We start from the raw sequence: 20,870 nt of genomic DNA on the forward strand, positions 1-20,870 counted from the left end.
GTTATCTTTTCTTGTAAAATGTCAAGCCCCGGACAAACAATTCTAGACAAAGTTACAGAAATCATCTGCCTTTCCTTTATGTGGGTAAGTTTCAAAGTGAACAATAAACTGAATAGTTTTAAGCAAATGTAATTTAAAATACATTAATTGGCCAGGGGCGGTGGCTCACGCCTGTAATCCCAAAACTTTGGGAGGCCGAGGTGGGCAGATCACCTGAGGTCAGGAGTTTGAGACCAGCCTGGACAACATGGTGAAACGCCGTCTCAACTAAAAATACAAAAAAATTGGCCAGGCATGGTGGGGGCGCCTGTAATCCCAGCTTCTGGGGAGGCTGAGGCAGGAGAATCGCTTGAACCTGGGAGGTGGAGGTTGTAGTGAACCGAGATCGCCCCACTGCACTCTAACCTGGGCGACAGAGTGAGACTCTGTCAAAACAAACAAAAACAAAAACAAACCAAAACCGACCAACCAACCAAACAAAAACACCATTTATTGGGCGATTTGTTTAATTTCTTTATGACAACACACAACCACGACTTCATTGTCATTGTGAACAATTTCCTGATGCCATTAGCCTTGAGTTCCCCTGGGTCTAGAAGGCTTAAGTTGCATGTATTTGCTATTTCGGGGATCCAGTTAGGAAACACTTATTAAGCACCTCCCATTCCTCCCATTCACTCACAAATGTTCTAAAACCCTTTACTTTTTAGCTCATTCAATCCTTCCTACGATTTTATGAAGACTTTAGTCACATTTTGTGGATAAAGGTGCTGAGGCTCAGAAAAACTAAGTTCAGTATTATTACTAAGTTTTCTTCAAATTTCCTGAGGATATCCAAAACTTGCTTGCTGTCATACAGTTCTTTACCTTTCCTAAAATGTTTAAGGTAGCTTACAGTGGAAGAAATTTGCAAAAGCAAATTATTAAAAAATCTGCTTAAGGCCAAAGTAAAAGATCAAGAGAAAGATGGGAGTCATTATTTCAAAAATCAAGCCTAGGCTGAGTACAAATCCCAATGCTTACCGTCCTGTAAGTCAATATAGGAGTATGAAAAATAACAATAAAAGGAAATTCTCTATACTATTTCTTCAAGAAAGAAAACAAGAGCCTCTTTCTGCTACAAAATCAAGGAAGGTTTGATTACTGATGATTGTGTAAAGGTTGAGCAATATACTGGGCAGCATGTTTTATAGCAGTTTTGCAAAACCCATGGAAATATCCTTGATGTAGACATCATTGTGTTTGCTAGTCATTCAGTCATGGGCATAATGTTAAATTTTATTTCCTATGTTTACTTCTGAAGTTACTTAAATATTAAATGAATATATTTTTATTTGTCAAACATTCAAACATATGTGAATGTCCCATTGTGAAGACATTCTATGAGAAATTAATATAATTTGCTAGTTAAGTTTCCAGAGATTTGAGTTGATACAGAGTTGTTGCTTAGAGTATTGTAAAAGAAATAGGCTGTAAGCATGTTCTGTAACTTTTAATATATTATCATACTCAGCCTTTTGGCAAGAATCAGAAAAAAAAAATCTTAGGATCATGTTGCCAAGAAAATGTCCCAGTTCCTCAAAATATGAGACAAACTTTGTAGGATTATAAAATTGGAAAAAATAGATCAGAAAAATCACAAAATAATTTCTCTTTCCAATTCACATTACTATGTCCCCAGAGCTTCATTTGCTAACAATATTAATGTCCAGGCTTAGGATTGCCTTTAGATACATTCAATATTTCCTTATTTAGTTTTCTAGGTTAGTTGAGGTTATTAACTTGAAAGTGAATCACAAATAATAGTGAATTACTATTAAACCAAAATAAATGGGTGTAGGAGTGCAAAATTTGAAAAGTAATTTTATGAAAAGGTAATTCTAGAATGGAAGAAAAGATGATTGTGGAGTGGTATTGTCACTTAGTATTTATTTTAATGTAAATATGAATGGATTTCCCATTGGTAGTTAAAGTTCTTCCTCCATTACAAATCTTCATATAGTTAACACAACTTTCAACAGGCTTATCTTTCTTCATGAGATTTCTTCCACAAACTAGTAAGGTATCATTTGAGGGACCTTAGAGACTTGTGGTCAGTGAAGGATGCAAATAGATGAAAATGAGAAATGGTTTGTGTTGGTAGCCACTACCAATATTCCTCTGATAATGCTGGAGGATTTCATTTTTTTGTTGTTTTGAAGTAGCACGATTGCGTGATTTCCTTTGGCCAATGAAATGTGAATGGTGTGTCACTTCCAAGCAGAATTATGTAACTGCCAGTGAAAGACTCTTCTGCTATCTTTTCCTGTTACAGCAATTACATAAGCACTGAGTAATTGTACATCAATTACATTGATACTGAGATGCCATAAAGTCAAAGCAATCCAGGATGCTGAGCCAACATGTGGAGAAAAGCTGTCATAGGAAGTCCCCCAAAACTACAAAGGACTCTGTAGGGGCAATAAATAAAATTAGGTTTACTTTAGAGGAAAAACTGAATGTTAACTCACAACAGCAGATGTATTGGGGTTCCGCTGCCATTAAGCTAATATGAACAGAACAAATTTTAAGAGGAGGGCATTTTTTTTTACAACAGGAAATACAACTGTAGGAGAACATTATTGTTGACACTTTCTACTAAGACATCTGACCATTAAGCAGATTAGATAACTTGAATTCCATGGAAAAAATCTACTGTGTTTTGATTACTTTTTCTTAAATATAAAAGGTAGCAGGAGAAAAATAATAAACTGAAATTTAAAATGTCATAGATATTCCTTCTTTTTTCTTGCTTAGGATCCATTCCCTTTGTTGTTTTTTTCTTCTAGGGTCTTCTAGTAGTTTTGTGAAAGACTAGGTTGAAGGTTTTACAAGAATGAGTGCGTGGACATGTAAACGTTAAGGGACATACAGTTGCGTAGATAGGTGCAAAGGGTATAATTTTAGCAATGGGTACTATATTAGTTTCCTTGGGCTGATGCAACAAATTACCACAGAGTTGGTGGCTTGAAACAGCAGAAATTTATTCTCTTACAGAGTCTCTGTAAGAATAAATTTCTTCTTTCTTACAGAGGCCAGAAGTCCAAAATCAAGGTGTTGCCTGGGCCACATTTCTTCTGAAGACTTTAGGGGAAAACTTTCTCTCGCATCTTCCAGCTTCTGGTGGCTCTTGGCATTGCTTGGCTTGTGGCAGCATAACTCCAGTTCCTGCCTCTGTCTTCACATTTCCTTCTTTCCTGTGTTACTATATGCCTTCTCTTTTTCTGTCTTTTATAAGGGGCAACCATCATTGGATTTATGGCCTTCTTTAATCTAGGATGATCTCATATAAAGATCCTCATCTTTGTTACAACTGCAAAGACCTTTATTCCAAATAAAGTCACTTATTTGAACCTCAGAAAAGTGATGTCTTTTGGGTTATCTTTGACCCAAAACAGGTACCAAGAGATATCAAGTGCAGTGAGAGGAAGGATGATTTGCTGAGCATGGCTTCTTAGTCTCTTTTCTTCATTGTGGGGGAAATATACTTGCATATCTGGCAACAGTATTCTATCTCCGAGGGAAAGGGGAAATATTCTATATTCTCAGAAATCCTAAATAACAGCACAAAATGCCTCTTATACCCCCACATATGTCATTCTGAAAATCCAGTATAATTACTTTATATGATTGCAGAAATTATCTCAAGCAAGTCAGGTTTTCTGAAGCTGGCATCTGGATTCTAGGTATAATTCCTTCTATGTGTCAACAGTGGTCAATGTTGGCCATAGATTAAACAATAATTACTGGGTGTCACACATATGCAGTTGCTTTGCAACTACATAATGCTGTAATGACCAGTTCTATAGCTATCTGCCATCTGTTTAAGCTCCAGGAGAATTTGGGTACATGCCATGACCTCCACTTTTCAGTTCACATAAGAACCAACCTCCCACTTTTCATTTCACATAATTTAGGTGGAGCTGATTTCATTTCCTGGCTTCAAGAATGAACAAATGGACCTATGTCTAGCCAATGTGAGAAAAATCACAATTATTGACTAAAGGAAATTTATATCATACAAACTGGGCTGTGGGAAGTAATATCCAGGATTTTTGCTGGACTGTTAGAAAAGGGCACTTTCTGGTAAGAGTCAATAAACTGGTAATTTTTAGTCTAGAAAGCTACTTTGGCCATTTTGCCAGCACATTGGGAAAAGTCTACCTGAGAAGACGGTCAGCAGGGGAAAAGGAATTATAAATGTGGAGATTATTTTCCTTATGGAATTATGGAAGGGTGTAGACCCAGTTCTGCCTGAAACCAGTAATCACCCACTTCCATGTACAAGTCAGTAAAGGATTCTCTGGTTTATTTTTGCTTAAATCAGTTAACTTGGGATTCATTGTTAGAGTATGATTAATATAAATACACACTTCCATAGATGGTACAAATGAGTATCTTAAGATACTGTACATGAGGGGAAAAATTGTTATTGGAAAAAAAGCCAGCTTTTCTTAACAAGAGCTTTGCTTTTCTCTTATGGACATTGCAAATTTTGCAATTAATCTTACTTTTCTCTTTGCTCTAGGAAGCTGAAAACAAAATTTGTGACATGGTTAGAGTAACTGAAAGTGACCCTTTATTATGCATTTTGTATGATATCCCACTCCTTGATTCATTTTATTTCATCCTCATCTTATCTTTATTCTATTTTCATTTTTTTTTACTGTGAAGGGATCAGTTAAAAATTAACAAGATATTCTCAAGTAATTAACACTAAAAAAAAGATAACTTGTATTGTTCTTGCATAAAAGTCTAAATGTAATGGAAAAGGAAATATTCTAAATTAATAATACATTATCCAAATGAGAAACAAATAAATTATTAATTTCAAAACATCTGCAAACAATTCAAAAATCAAAATTAAATCACAAAACAACAGTATATATATACATATATTTTCAATGGACTAAAATACCTTTGGTTACTATGTTCTTCATTTGAAGAAACTGAAAAATGCTAAATATCCAAAAGAATTGAAAGCAGGGTCTCAAGGAAATATTTGCACACCCATGTCCATGGCAGCACTGTTCACAGCAGTCAAGAGATGGAAGCAACTCAAATGTCCACGGATACTTGAATGAATAAACAAAACGTGTAAACATATGTTGGACTATTAGTCAGCCTTAAAAAGGAAAGAAATCCTGTCACATGCTACAACATGGATGAACCTTGAGGAACCGTCCACGGATGTTTGAATGAATAAACAAAATGTGGTGTATACATACGATGGACTAGTATTCAGCCTTAAAAAGGAAATAAATCTTGTCACATGCTACAACATGGATGAACCTTGAGGACATTGTGCTAAGTGAAATAGGCCAGTCACAAAAAGACAAATACTGTATGAGTCCACTTACATGAAATATCTAAAGTAGTGAAATTCATAGAAATAGAAAATAGAACTGTGGTTACCAGAGACTGGAGTGAGGGTGAAAAGGGGAGTTGTTGTCTGATGGGTATAGAGTTTCTGTTTTCCAAGATGAAAATTTCGTAACAACGTGAATATACTTAACATTACTGAAATGTACACTTAATCATAGTTAATATGGTAGTTTTTAATTTTTATGTTGTGTGTTTTTTTTTACCAGAGTAAAAAAGGGTAAAAAGGTAATATATTTTAGGGCTTAAAACAGGTATTTTTTCCAAGATGAAAGCTATGAGTAAACTTAAACCAGAAAATTGGCTAGTTTTAAATCTACAGAATGAACAATGGAGCTTTTGTTTTAGCCACATGATGTCGCTGTCCACCATAGAGTGTTCTCTAGGAAGAAAAATACCCAGAGCCCCTTTGTTACTTCAGAGAAGCGGAAGAATAAGAGAAGCAGCAGGATTTTAACAGAGACTAGAATGTTTAATTTTTTTGCAAAACGTGCTCCTCTAATTTGATCCAATTGTTGAGGATTGATAATGGCGTCTTCTATCAGACGGGGCCGAGAGGCCTGGACATGGCTGCTCTCGCTTCTGCTCCTCGCAGCCTGGGAGGTGGGGAGCCGCCAGCTCCGCTACTCCGTCTCTGAGGAGGCCAAACACGGCACCTTCGTGGGCCGCATCGCGCAGGACCTGGGGCTGGAGCTGGCGGAGCTGGTGCCGCGCCTGTTCCGGGTGGCGTCCAAAACACACGGAGACCTTCTGGAGGTAAATCTGCAGAATGGCATTTTGTTTGTGAATTCTCGGATCGACCGCGAGGAGCTGTGTGGGCGGAGCGCGGAATGTAGCATCCACCTAGAGGTAATCGTGGACAGGCCGCTGCAGGTTTTCCATGTGGACGTGGAAGTGAAGGACATTAACGACAACCCGCCAGTATTTCCAATGACAGTAAAGACTATCCGGTTTCCCGAATCGAGGCTGCTTAATTCTCGGTTTCCTCTAGAGGGAGCATCTGATGCAGATATAGGAGTAAATGCTCTTCTCTCCTACAAGCTCAGCTCCAGTGAGTTTTTCTTCCTAGATGTACAGACAAATGATGAACTAAGCGAATCTTTGTCTCTCGTGCTGGGGAAATCGCTGGACAGAGAGGAAACTGCTGAGGTTAATTTGTTACTGGTGGCTACTGATGGGGGCAAACCTGAGCTCACCGGCACCGTTCAAATACTTATTAAGGTATTAGATGTAAATGACAATGAACCAACTTTTCCCCAATCAGTTTACAAAGTAAAATTGTTAGAGAATACTGCAAATGGGACCTTAGTGGTTAAATTAAACGCTTCTGATGCAGATGAAGGATCAAACAGCGAGATTGTGTATTCACTTGGTAGTGATGTGTTCTCCACTATACAGACTAAGTTTACCATAGATCCCAGCTCAGGGGAAATCAGAACTATGGGAAAATTAGATTATGAAGAAGCAAAATCCTACGAGATTCAGGTCACTGCAACTGACAAAGGAACCCCTTCAATGTCAGGACATTGTAAAATTTCATTAAAACTTGTGGACATCAATGATAACACACCAGAAGTCTCAATAACGTCTCTCTCACTTCCCATCTCAGAGAACGCTTCCCTGGGCACGGTCATTGCTCTCATCACGGTGTCGGATCGCGACTCTGGTACTAATGGACATGTCACCTGCTCCCTGACGCCCCACGTCCCCTTCAAGCTGGTGCCCACCTTCAAGAATTACTACTCGTTGGTGCTGGACAACTCCCTGGACCGCGAGAGCGTGTCAGCCTATGAACTGGTGGTGACCGCACGGGACGGGGGCTCGCCTTCACTGTGGGCCACCGCCAGCTTATCTGTCCAGGTGGCCGACGTGAACGACAACGCGCCGACGTTCACACAGCCTGAGTACACAGTGTTCGTGAAGGAGAACAACCCTCCGGGCTGCCACATCTTCACGGTGTCAGCGTGGGATGTGGACGCGCAGGAGAACGCGCTGGTGTCCTACTCGCTGGTGGAGCGGCGGGTGGGCGAGCGCGCGCTGTCGAGCTACGTGTCGGTGCACGCGGAGAGCGGCAAGGTGTACGCGCTGCAGCCGCTGGACCGCGAGGAACTGGAGCTGCTGCAGTTCCAGGTGAGCGCGCGGGATGCGGGCGTGCCGTCTCTGAGCAGCAACGTGACTCTACAGGTGTTCGTGCTGGACGAGAACGATAACGCGCCGGCACTGTTGGCGCCTAGGGCTGGCACCGCTGCTGGCGCGGTGAGTGAGCTGGTGCCGTGGTCGGTGGGTGCAGGGTACGTGGTGGCGAAGGTGCGTGCAGTGGACGCGGACTCAGGCTACAACGCCTGGCTTTCGTACGAGCTACAGCTGGGTACTGGCAGCGCTCGCATCCCGTTCCGCGTGGGGCTGTACACGGGCGAGATCAGCACGACACGTGCCCTCGACGAGACAGACTCGCCTCGCCACCGCCTACTTGTGATGGTGAAGGACCACGGAGAGCCGACGTTGACGGCCACGGCCACCGTGCTGGTGTCGTTGGTGGAAAGTGGCCAGGCACCCAAAGCCTCGTCGCGGGCGTGGGTGGGCGCCGCGGGCTCAGAGGCTACGCTGGTGGATGTCAACGTGTACTTGATCATCGCCATCTGCGCGGTATCCAGCCTGTTGGTGCTCACGGTGCTGCTGTACACGGCGCTGCGGTGCTCGATGCCGCCCACTGAGGGTGCTCGTGTGCCAGGAAAGCCCACGCTGGTGTGCTCCAGCGCCGTGGGGAGCTGGTCTTACTCGCAGCAGAGGCGGCAGAGGGTGTGCTCTGGGGAGGACCCGCCCAAGACGGACCTCATGGCCTTCAGCCCTAGCTTATCTCAAGGTCCAGACTCCACAGAAGAGAGACAGCTCTCAGAATCAGAATACGTAGGAAAGGTGAGTCTTTTAATTTTTCTTGCCAATTCTAAAACTATTCTTTTTAAAAATTCTATATGATTTCTACTAGTTATTTAGATTCATAGTTCTTCATTTATTTTATATCATCCTACTGTGCAATATTGAATATGAATTAGAGATCAATTTCTTGCATTTACCGAACAATTTACTTAAACAATCTACGTAACTGTTTTCTTATTTTTACATTTTGGCATTTCCGTCATTAAGTCATGAGTAGTAGACCATGAAAGCCTGAAAAACACCTCAGCAAAATTTGTAAATTAAACATTCCTCTCTTTTAAAAACTGAAAATCACAATCGGAAGATATTAAAGAATTTGATTATATAATGCATATTTTCAATTGACACTGTCTATCCAATCTGTCAGATAGTGTTTGGAATAACCTATATCCTGGACATTTCTTAGATTTTCAAACTAGCTTTGGATCAACAATGCCCTTGTCTATGTAACAGTTAATAAGTTACATTTTTTTCTATATTTTTCTTTTTTCTTTAGTTGTTGTTGTTGTTGTTGTTGAGACAGAGTCTTGCTTTGTCACCCAGGCTGGAGTGCAGTGGTGTGATCTCAGCTCACTGCAACCTCTGCCTCCTGGGTTCAAGTGATTCTCCTGCCTCACAGCCTCCTGAGTAACTGGGATTACAGGCGCCCACCACCACACCCGGCTTTTTTTTTTTCTTTTTAGTAGAGACGGGGTTTCACCATGTTGGCCAGGCTGATCTCAAACTCCTGGCCTCAAGTGATCCACCCTCCTAGGCTTCCCAAAGTACTGGGATTACAGGAGTGAGCCACCGCACCTGACCTTTTTATTTGTTTTTGAAAGTAGACTGAGTGGATATTTTAATGCCAGAATTTCCAAAAGTATGTAGCACAGGTTGTTACAACAAAATGACAGCACTTAGGAATAATTGCTAATCTTAAGTATGTTTTTTTATAAGTAAAATAACCCATTATTTGATATAAAGATTTCACACTGATAAAATTTTTGAGTTATCAGGCAAAAATAGAGAGTATTGAGAAAAGAGACCCTCTCTATTTTGTTTAATTTGAAAATCTTAACATTTAAAAATCACACTGAGGTCATTCAGGTGGTGGGACTTTTTCTTCATTTAAGTGGAGACTACCCAGTCTTTATGTTAATGGTTGATAAATCATCCTTTCAGTATCATTATCATTAGGCCAATGTGTGCAGGCCTCTCACTGCAGAGAATGACTACCTTTTTCTGGCGTCTAATTCTATGCATGGGAATACATTTTCTATTAATGTGAGCTCACTCAATTTTACCTGGAAGCATCCATATTCCTAATGGAATTGGAGTTTTTCCAAAAGGTGAGGCCTGGTCTTGGATGACTACATTTTCATTTGAAACATTTATTTTGGGTAATTAAAACACTGAACTCTACAAGTAAATGCTACCCTTGGAAAGAATTTTTTTAGCTTTTCCAACCAAAGAAGATGTATTGCAATAAAATAACTGTCTTAAACAGTCCTCTACTGCTTGGTTCTTAGTTATTTGCTGTTTATTCTAAATATACGTGTATATTGATAAATCATAGAAATAACTTCCATTAGTGATCGTACCTTTAGCCATTCCATAGTTAGGTCAGAATATCCATTTCCAAGTTATACTTGACCACTATGTTAAAAGCGTAAATGATACGCTTTTAAAATTATATTCACATATGTCCAGATCTCCAGGAATCACAACCTGTTGCTCTATAGGTTTTTTTTTTTTTAATTCTTATTTACATTTTTTTCTTGGTTGTCTAAGAGATGTCTAGGTGGTAGTAGAAACTATTCACTGATACTTTATCTACAAAATGGCTCAATCTTTTAAAATTGTATTTCCTTTAATATTACCTTTATCTCTTAATAATCAGTATGGAGTCTACTCTGTTATAAATTCCCATGTGACATCCCATTCCACAATGAATATAACTCTTAAAGGTACTGAAAAGCATAGTATTACAATAAGTTGTCAAAGACATCTCATTAATATAAAGTCCATGAAATTAAAAAATTTTAAGTTTATCTCTCATTTTCAAACTAGCTACCATCTTTCAAAATTCAGCAAAGTGGTAACTGGAATATTAATAGCTATAATTATTTCTTAGTTCCATGCTTTTCAGAAATAATTCTTAAATGTTTACTTACTTCATAATATAGCACAATAGAATCAGTTAGAAATTATGTAAGTTTGATATTAACAAATATCATTAATTTAACTTACATTTTTATTGATCTTGCTTGAAAAAATTAATTCAAAATATTAATTTATTTATTCACAAAAACAACAATTGATAATTTATCCTATTCTAAATATGAATAATAAAATCTGAGTAAGTTGCAGTCCTGGCTTCCATTTAATGAGTACACAGGAAACAAAAGCTGAAATGAAAACTTTTCCCCCAAATATTTAAATCACATGTTTGATTTTATTTTGAAATGGTCTGGCTATAAGCAAAAATTTGTACATTCTTTTATTTCTCTAAATTTGACCTCTTTCCATGAATTTTCTTTGCCCCACTTCCAAATGCTGAGAGAATTCATGCTTCTCACTGAATTCACAGAGATCTTTAGAATGTTTTATTACTTAGCGTTAAATATGTTGAATAAATACTGACTTATGTTCCTAGGTTACTTTTCTCCCTTCACTGATTGGTTAAATCATCAATTCTTTCAAGTAACAACTTTTAAAGAAGCTGGAATCTAGAAATTCATCAGGAGTGGAGATAATCAAAAACATAATTATTTTATATTGCTAACATTTTAGTATATACAGGTAAATTCAAATACATAAAGAGTGTGGAGAAAATTAAACCTAATATATTCTTAATTGATGTGATATGAATGTAGCAAATATACAAATCACATTCCCACAATAGGAAAAAAATTTCCTGTTTGAATTTCTCTGTAAAGGACTGACTTCTGAAATCTTTATGTAAGTAACAGTCAAGATAGTTGATGAGGCCATAGTTCTTGAAAAAGGGGCATGGGAGGGAATTATAGACATTCTACAAATTAAAAAAACATAAATGTACATATTTTAAAAAATTAACAGTTGCTGTAATAATATAAAATAGATACATGTATGTTTTAATATACACAGCACACACACACTTTTAAATACTTAAATGTCTCAATGTTTTGATGATCATAAATCTGAAAGGATCTGATTTTTCTGTAAAATGTAGCTTGGGAGGTAAAGAGGTTAATGGTAAGTTGTCTTGAATCAGATTGAAATCCCATCGTACCAACAGTTAATATTGTTTTACTTAACCTCTATGTGTTTATAAAAAGTGAATAATATTAAAACTTATTTCAGAGGATTGTGAGAGTTTAACGGGATAATTCCATTAAGACAAGTAGAAAAGTGGCTGTCACGTGGGAAACATTTCCAATAGATGTCCACTGTTAAAACAGGAATCACAGTATTTTACTATATGTCATGAATTAGCACAATTGATAGTGAATTAGTATAAAAGTTCTAAGGAAATATTTAGGTAAAATATAAGGACTTTGAGGAGTGACCGAAGGATATTACAACTGAAACTACAAATTTTGGGAACGTTCAAACGACATACAAGGAAAAGAAGATATATTTACATATTTAATACTTACACATTTAGCCACATGATGTCGCTGTCCACCACAAAGTCTTTCTCCATAAAACACAGCGTGCATTACGTATTCAGATACTGCTTTGCTTCATCCTCTCTAAAATTTAACACCGAGGAGTTTAAGAAATGAAGATAGGGAACTCGAATTATTTTTAAAGTTTGGATCAATGTAAAGGCAATCTAATATTTGGAAAATGCTTGCAATATTCTCCTGGCGAGAAGATCCTGGAGCCCAGTGCCTGCTGCTTTCTCTTCTGCTCCTCGCAGCCTGGGAGGTGGGGAGTGGCCAGCTCCACTACTCCGTCCCCGAGGAGGCCAAACACGGCACCTTCGTGGGCCGCATCGCGCAGGACCTGGGGCTGGAGCTGGCGGAGCTGGTGCCGCGCCTGTTCCGGGTGGCGTCCAAAACACACGGGGACCTTCTGGAGGTAAATCTGCAGAATGGCATTTTGTTTGTGAATTCTCGGATCGACCGCGAGGAGCTGTGCGGGTGGAGCTCGGAGTGTAGCATCCACCTGGAGGTGATAGTGGACAGGCCGCTGCAGGTTTTCCATGTGGACGTGGAAGTGAAGGACATTAATGACAACGCGCCAGTTTTTCCAATGGCTGTAAAGAATCTGTTTATTTCCGAATCCCGACAGCCTGGCTCTCGGTTTTCGCTAGAGGGCGCATCAGATGCAGATATCGGAACTAATTCGTTGTTGACTTACAGTCTTGATTCCACTGAATATTTTACCTTGAACGTTAAAAGAAATGATGAGGAAATTAAATCCCTTGGACTCGTGTTGAAAAAAAATTTAAATCGAGAGGACACTCCTAAGCATTATTTACTAATAACAGCAATTGATGGTGGGAAACCAGAGCTCACTGGCACGACTCAACTAAAGATCACTGTTTTAGATGTAAACGACAACGCCCCAGCGTTTGAGAGGACGATCTATAAAGTCAGATTATTCGAAAATGCACCAAATGGTACCCTAGTGGTGACCGTTAACGCCACAGATTTGGATGAAGGAGTAAATAAGGATATCGTATATTCTTTCAATACGGACATGTCAACAGATATTCTGTCAAAATTCCATTTAGATCCAGTCAATGGACAAATCAGTGTAAAGGGTAACATAGATTTCGAGGAAAGTAAGTCATATGAAATCCAGGTAGAAGCCACGGATAAAGGAAATCCTCCAATGTCAGATCACTGCACGGTTCTACTCGAAATTGTGGACATCAATGATAATTTACCTGAGTTAGTTATTAAATCACTATCTTTACCTGTATTAGAAGACTCGCCAGTTAGCACAGTCATCGCCCTGATCAGTGTGTCTGACCGTGACTCAGGTGTCAATGGACAGGTCACCTGCTCCCTGACGCCCCACGTCCCCTTCAAGCTGGTGTCCACCTTCAAGAATTACTACTCGTTGGTGCTGGACAGCGCCCTGGACCGTGAGAGTGTGTCGGCCTATGAGCTGGTGGTGACCGCGCGGGACGGGGGCTCGCCTTCACTGTGGGCCACCGCCAGCGTGTCTGTGGAGGTGGCCGACGTGAACGACAACGCGCCAGCGTTCGCACAGTCCGAGTACACGGTGTTCGTGAGGGAGAACACCCCGCCGGGCTGCCACATCTTCACTGTGTCTGCGCGGGACGCGGACGCGCAGGAGAACGCGCTGGTGTCCTACTCGCTGGTGGAGCGGCGGGTGGGCGAGCGCGCGCTGTCGAGCTACGTGTCGGTGCACGCGGAGAGCGGCAAGGTGTACGCGCTGCAACCGCTGGACCGCGAGGAACTGGAGCTGCTGCAGTTCCAGGTGAGCGCGCGCGACGCGGGCGTTCCATCTCTGGGCAGCAACGTGACGCTGCAGGTGTTCGTGCTGGACGAGAACGACAACGCGCCAGCACTGCTGACGCCTCGGGTGGGTGGCATCGGTGGTGCAGTGAGTGAGCTAGTGCCGCGGTCAGTGGGTGCGGGCCACGTGGTAGCGAAGGTGCGTGCAGTGGATGCTGACTCAGGCTACAACGCGTGGCTTTCGTACGAGCTGCAGCCGGGGACTGGTGGCGCGCGCATCCCGTTCCGCGTGGGGCTGTACACGGGCGAGATCAGCACGACGCGTGCCCTGGACGAGGTGGATGCCGCGCGCCACCGCCTACTGGTGCTGGTGAAGGACCACGGTGAACCCTCATTGACCGCCACAGCTACTGTGCTGGTGTCGCTGGTGGAGAGTGGCCAGCCACCCAAGGCCTCGTCCCGGGCGTCCGCTGGCGCCACCGGCCCTGAGGCTGCACTGGTGGATGTCAACGTGTACTTGATCATCGCCGTCTGCGCAGTGTCTAGTCTGTTGGTGCTCACACTGCTGCTATATACTGCTCTGAGGTGCTCTGCGCCGCCAACCGAAGGCGCGTGTGGGCCGGGCAAGCCCACGCTGGTGTGCTCCAGCGCGGTGGGGAGCTGGTCATACTCGCAGCAGAGGCAGCAGAGGATGTGCTCTGGAGAGGAGTTGCCCAAGACCGACCTCATGGCTTTTAGCCCTAGCCTTCCTCCTTGTCCAATTAGCCGGGATAGAGAGGAGAAACAGGATGTGGATGTTGATCACTCAGTCAAAGTGAGTAATTTTTATTTATTCTTTCCAAAATGTCTTTTCATTCCTCAATGTTTCCACTATTTTGGAAATACGTTAATAGTTAAGTATGAATTATGTGATTCATAATTAGACTTTTCCAGTTTTTTGGTTTTGTGGTTAAAATGCTAAGATTTTTGTTGCTAATTTTTGAACCAAATCAGCAGTAAGTCATGAGATCCACACTTGTAATTTTGTTTGTTAGCAGGTGCAGTAGTAGGATTATTTTATTGCTAAATGCCTGGGTATAAGACAAATATTTTTTCTTAGATGAGTTTCATTATTTAGAGAATTTGATTTCGACTCGTTTTATACTTATCCCTCCCTACACAATGCTTCTTCAATATCTTTTGCCACTTTTCATTTGGACTTCCTACTTACTACCTGTTAGTACGAATGTTACTTGCTCATTTTATGAGTTCACCTAAGTGCTTATAATTCCCTATTGATTATGCTTTTCCACCTTCAGTTTCAAAAATTAGATCATTACACCTGTTGTCTTTTATGGAACCTCTTTTATTCTCTTATTCATTTGTTTGGAGTGTCAATCCTTCTTTTTCACTTGAATGTGATTCATTTTAGGCCTTGTGCTCTTATTTGGCAATACTGTTTATTGTTTGTTGATTTCCCAGTTGGGAGAAAAATCGAGAATAACAATTGCATTTAGAATTGTATTTTTGTTCATCTTTAGTTTATCACTACTTTATTTAATACTACTTTAATAATACTACTGTATTATGTGTTCAAATTTATTTATTACTAATAACTCAAATATCAATATGAAGTGAAAATTTAATAGCTCTGTAGTATATTTATATATTCATTTTAAAAGAATGTTTTAAACCTTGTTAACAATAATTTTCAATCTGAACAATATCTTGAAAATAATTATGGTATCTAATTTTAAAACTATCCCTACTAGCAAAACTTTTTATTCATTAGTGTCTTTTACATACCATACTAAGGATGTCAATATGAAATAAGTTTGATAAGCCAATGTTTTAATGTTATTACTGGTTACCTTCTCTGAATAGCATCCTGCCTATTAATGTGTGCCATGCAGTAAGTAGAAAACTCCAAATAACCAGAACCAAATAAAATTGAAGTTAGACTTTTTTCTAATCACTGCCCCTACACATTTGGTTATCTCCTCTAGCAATTAGTTGGACTCCCATTTAAGTTTCCCTACCACTGGAGAGAAATAGTAACCAGCTGAAACCTGGTCAATACTCATTGACAGTGTGGGAGGTCTAACATGTAAAATAGATACTTTTCTTGACCCTTCTCCTTCTCCCGACTTTCATTTTCTTTATTTCCTTTTTTGCCACTATCCTTTGTTGCTCCCTTGTCCATGAAGTAGTAGCCATAGTGTGTCCAACTCAGGTCAATATTTTAAAAATTTAGTTCTATTATCAGCTTCTTGAATATAATAGAGTCAGCCAAAGTACTTGTCCTCCCAGATATGGAACTTCAATCTTCAAATCCAGCTTGCCTCTTGAAATTCTTGTCTAACAAGACTCTTGGCAAAGACATTTTGAAGACTTTGGAATTTTTGCTTCGCAGATATATTGATGCTATGCCAAATAAATATTGAATAGCTACCAAATAAACATCCTTTTCTATTCTGCTGCATTCCCCATCTGTACATTAAAATACCTGGCAAATGAAAATATTACAAATGAAATGTGTGAAAATGGAATTCTTCCTCTTTTTTTCCAATGTGCTTGATGTCAATGATCATTTTGTAAAAATCTAGTTTGGGTCCCCAAATAGTGAAAGTACTCTGGTTTCTGTTTGATTCAGAAAGTTGGTGGGGTTTTTTTTTTGTTGTTGTTTTGATTTTTGTGTGTGTGTGTTTGTGTGAATGTAGCTCTTCGATAGAGAGGGAGCATAAAGCTATTCTCACTAGATTGATTTTTTGTTTAGACAAACAGGATGAGAAGAACTTTATGAATACAGGAGGCAAAGAAAGTTTTTAAATAGCTACCATTATGTCTTTATATATTAAATTTTTTATGTAAGAATAAATGTATTGTGGTTTATTTATTGGGAAGTCTTCATTCCCCATTAATACCCAGGATGATTCAAAGATCGTGATTACCAAGAATTAGAATAAAAATTAAGCTAAAACCCAAGTTTTCAACATGGAACTTGAAATACATCTTAATTGGGGAAATGTCTAGAGACTTTTTTTGTGTCTTTAGAAAATTATACAGGCTGCCGAAACACCACATTTTCCCAACTAGCTATGCGATCACCTTAAATTAATGCATTTTATTAGGAAATGGAAGGAAACCAAATCTTTTCTACAGGGTAAATATTTAGCAAATATTAAGTAAGTCCCTTTGAGCTATTAAACAATTAAGATACAACTATTCCCTTTAAAATATATATTCCAAAAAAGGACACACATACTCAAATGCTTATGAGATAAATTAATGTAATAAATGGCCCACACGATTCTACCCTGGTGCTGCAGTTTGTAAAAGAAGAAAAAATACCTGTTTAATTGGTTTAATCATGACATTCTTCATGGGTCAGGGAACTTTTAAGTGGTTATAAAAATTGGCTTTAGAAGAGTTTAGAAATGATGTGGATTACTTATAGACAGGACAAAATGAACATGTTTGTTTATTGAAAAATGTTATTGGAAGCAGGAAATATTCAGTTTGGCTAAAATATATAAGCACTATAGGAGAAAATAGAAGCTTAGGCACATTACCTATTGGAGAACAAGCAAGCACTTATAAACTGTAAGAGTCAAAATGAGAATACCAGCATCGCTCATGGGAGCAAATGAGTTCCAATGAATAAAATTATTTGGAATGCTTTTCCATGCAAGCTATTTGCTATAACTTCCTGCTTCCTTGCACTTTCAGCCGTGACATGACTCAAGGAAGACATTTAATTAAATGCTGATGGTCTTTGATTCTTTTATAAAACATCTGAAAATTTCCCTTTCAATAGCTTGTTCTTGGGATTAGAAGTTCCCTAGAGACCAGTCCCCTTAAGTCTACAACACCAAAAATACTAGGGCGAAGAGGGTGTTATCATTAATAAAAAACCCTGGAATTCTTGGGAATACAGGAATCTTTAATGGATTTTTGTAATCAACACTTTACGGTTACATGTTTACAAAGTGTGTAGTTAGGTCTCTGTAATACTTAAAGCCTGTGTTGAAAAAATTATTTCTACTGAAGTAAAAGGTGCCCCTGTGGTGAAACTAAGGACCACACTCAATCAATCAGTGGTACAATGTGTACCACAATAGTACAAAATGTATTCCTATTTTCCAAAACGGCTGAAAGAATAAATAAAACCAAGTAGTTTATAGTAGAGTGTCTGTGGATTTCCACAATTGCTACTTACGGTTTGGAGCCACATGATGTCGCTCTTTACCACAAAATACATGAGAGAAGAAAGAAGAGGGGAAAATTCCTTCTATTCTTACTGGAAGGAACTATATGCAGTCTTTGGAGTCTGAAATATGGAGGATGCAGCTGCACTTGACCGACCGATCAAAAGATTTCTCTTGACTTTGAGAAACGATATTTAATCAGAACAAAACACTGTGCACTAAAGATGGAGTTTTCCTGGGGAAGCGGCCAGGAATCCCGGCGTCTGCTGCTCTTGCTTCTTCTCCTCGCAACCTGGGAGGCAGGGAACGGTCAGCTCCACTACTCGGTCTCCGAGGAGGCCAAACACGGCACCTTCGTGGGCCGCATCGCACAGGACCTGGGGCTGGAGCTGGCGGAGCTGGTGCCGCGCCTGTTCCGGGTGGCGTCCAAGGGCCGCGGAGATCTTCTGGAGGTAAATCTGCAGAATGGCATTTTGTTTGTGAATTCTCGGATCGACCGCGAGGAGCTGTGTGGGCGGAGCTCGGAGTGTAGCATCCATCTGGAGGTGATCGTGGACGGGCCGCTGCAGGTTTTCCATGTGGACGTGGAGGTGAGGGACATTAACGATAACCCGCCGGTGTTCCCAGCAACACAAAAGAACCTGTCCATAGCGGAATCCAGGCCGCTTGACTCTCGGTTTCCACTAGAGGGCGCCTCGGATGCCGATATCGGGGAGAACGCCCTGCTCACTTACAGACTGAGCCCAAATGAATACTTTTCTCTGGAAAAACCATCTGATGATGAGCTGGTAAAAGGTCTTGGGCTTATACTATGGAAATCTTTAGACAGAGAAGAAGCTCCGGAGATATTTTTAGTGCTCACAGCCACTGATGGAGGCAAACCCGAGTTGACTGGCACTATTCAGTTACTCATCACAGTACTGGATGCCAATGACAATGCCCCAGCTTTTGACAGAACCCTTTATAAGGTGAGATTACCAGAAAATGTTCCTAATGGAACACTGGTAATTAAACTTAACGCCTCAGATTTAGACGAAGGATTGAATGGGGACATTGTTTATTCATTCTCAAATGATGTTTCGCCAAATGTGAAATCCAAGTTTCACATAGATCCAATTACTGGACAAATTATTGTAAAGGGATATATTGATTTTGAAGAAAGCAAATCCTATGAAATTATTGTAGAGGGCATTGATAAGGGACAGCTCCCACTTTCTGGCCATTGTAGAGTTATTGTGGAAGTAGAAGACAACAACGATCATGTCCCAGATTTGGAATTCAAGTCTTTATCACTTCCAATTAGAGAGGACGCTCCACTGGGTACAGTCATCGCCCTGATCAGCGTGTCCGACAAAGACATGGGTGTCAATGGGCTGGTCACCTGCTCCTTGACGTCCCACGTCCCTTTCAAGCTGGTGTCCACCTTCAAGAATTACTACTCGTTGGTGCTGGACAGTGCCCTGGACCGCGAGAACGTGTCGGCCTATGAGCTGGTGGTGACCGCGCGGGACGGGGGCTCGCCTTCGCTGTGGGCCACGGCCAGTGTTTCTGTGGAGGTGGCTGACGTGAACGACAACGCGCCAGCGTTCGCACAGCCCGAGTACACAGTGTTCGTGAAAGAGAACAACCCGCCGGGCTGCCACATCTTCACTGTGTCTGCGCGGGACGCGGACGCGCAGGAGAACGCGCTGGTGTCCTACTCGCTGGTGGAGCGGCGGGTGGGCGAGCGCGCGCTGTCGAGCTACGTGTCAGTGCACGCGGAGAGCGGCAAGGTGTACGCGCTGCAACCGCTGGACCACGAGGAGCTGGAGCTGCTGCAGTTCCAGGTGAGCGCGCGCGACGCGGGCGTGCCATCTCTGGGCAGCAACGTGACGCTGCAGGTGTTCGTGCTGGACGAGAACGACAACGCGCCAGCACTGCTAGCGCCTCGGGCGGGTGGCATCGGCTCAGTGAACGAGCTGGTGCCATGGTCGGTGGGTGCGGGCCACGTGGTGGCAAAGGTGCGCGCGGTGGACGCTGACTCAGGCTACAACGCGTGGCTTTCGTACGAGCTGCAGCCGGGAACTGGTGGCACGCGCATCCCGTTCCGCGTGGGGCTGTACACGGGCGAGATCAGCACGACGCGTGTCCTGGACGAAGCGGACGCTCCGCGCCACCGCCTACTGGTACTGGTGAAGGACCACGGCAAGCCCGCACTGACGGCCACGGCCACCGTGCTGGTGTCACTTGTGGAGAGTGGACAGGCGCCAAAGGCCTCCTCACGGGCGTTGTCGGGCGCTGTGGGTCCCGAGGCTGCGCTGGTGGATGTCAACGTGTACCTGATAATCGCCATCTGCGCGGTGTCCAGCCTTTTGGTGCTCACGCTGCTGCTGTACACCGCGCTGCGGTGCTCGGCACCGCCCACCGAGGGCGCATGCGCTCCGGGCAAGCCCACACTGGTGTGCTCCAGCGCGGTGGGGAGCTGGTCCTACTCGCAGCAGAGGAGGCCGAGGGTGTGCTCTGGTGAGGGCCCACCCAAGACCGACCTCATGGCCTTCAGCCCCAGTTTACCTGACTCTAGGGACAGAGAAGATCAGCTGCAGACAACTGAGGAATCCTTTGCAAAGGTTAGTGTATAACATCCTTTTGTTTAATTTTCGTATTGTTTTTCTCTATCAACTTCTTCGTAAATTTATTTCTAAGAACCAAATTTCCCTGGGTTAAAATTTTACCTCTTTTTACATATCCATTTTAACTAAAGTCTTTTGGAATTACAGGACATCAAAGTAATATATATTGCCTTCCTTCGTTGTATGCTGCATTATTCAATGCATATTAACAGGACTGTAATTTCTAGTAAATTTTCACTGTATTCACCTTCTTTATTTTTGGTAATACGAACATTTAGAAAACATTTTACTATTATTTAACCTATAACACATAAACA

General features: G+C 41.4%; 3 protein-coding genes across 3 annotated transcripts; all 3 read left to right on the plus strand.

Moving 5' to 3' along the window:
• Positions 1–5,633: 5,633 nt before the first annotated feature.
• Positions 5,634–8,455, plus strand: LOC105528365 (protocadherin alpha-2). Its single transcript, XM_011965095.1, has one exon. The coding sequence runs from the start codon at positions 5,950–5,952 to the stop codon at positions 8,395–8,397; it is 2,448 nt and encodes an 815-aa protein (XP_011820485.1). The 5' UTR covers positions 5,634–5,949; the 3' UTR covers positions 8,398–8,455.
• A 3,566-nt stretch (positions 8,456–12,021) lies between these two features.
• On the plus strand, positions 12,022–16,085 carry LOC105528363 (protocadherin alpha-3). Its single transcript, XM_011965094.1, has 2 exons — positions 12,022–14,547; positions 16,020–16,085. The coding sequence occupies exons 1-2, from the start codon at positions 12,172–12,174 to the stop codon at positions 16,083–16,085; spliced, it is 2,442 nt and encodes an 813-aa protein (XP_011820484.1). The 5' UTR covers positions 12,022–12,171.
• A 1,907-nt stretch (positions 16,086–17,992) lies between these two features.
• LOC105528362 (protocadherin alpha-4) lies at positions 17,993–20,639 on the plus strand. Its single transcript, XM_011965093.1, has one exon. It carries the CDS (start codon positions 18,169–18,171, stop codon positions 20,560–20,562), a length of 2,394 nt encoding a protein of 797 aa, XP_011820483.1. The 5' UTR covers positions 17,993–18,168; the 3' UTR covers positions 20,563–20,639.
• Positions 20,640–20,870: the final 231 nt, after the last annotated feature.

This window comes from Mandrillus leucophaeus, unplaced genomic scaffold (genome assembly GCF_000951045.1).
Source record: "Mandrillus leucophaeus isolate KB7577 unplaced genomic scaffold, Mleu.le_1.0 Scaffold714, whole genome shotgun sequence".
Lineage (NCBI taxonomy): Eukaryota > Metazoa > Chordata > Mammalia > Primates > Cercopithecidae > Mandrillus > Mandrillus leucophaeus.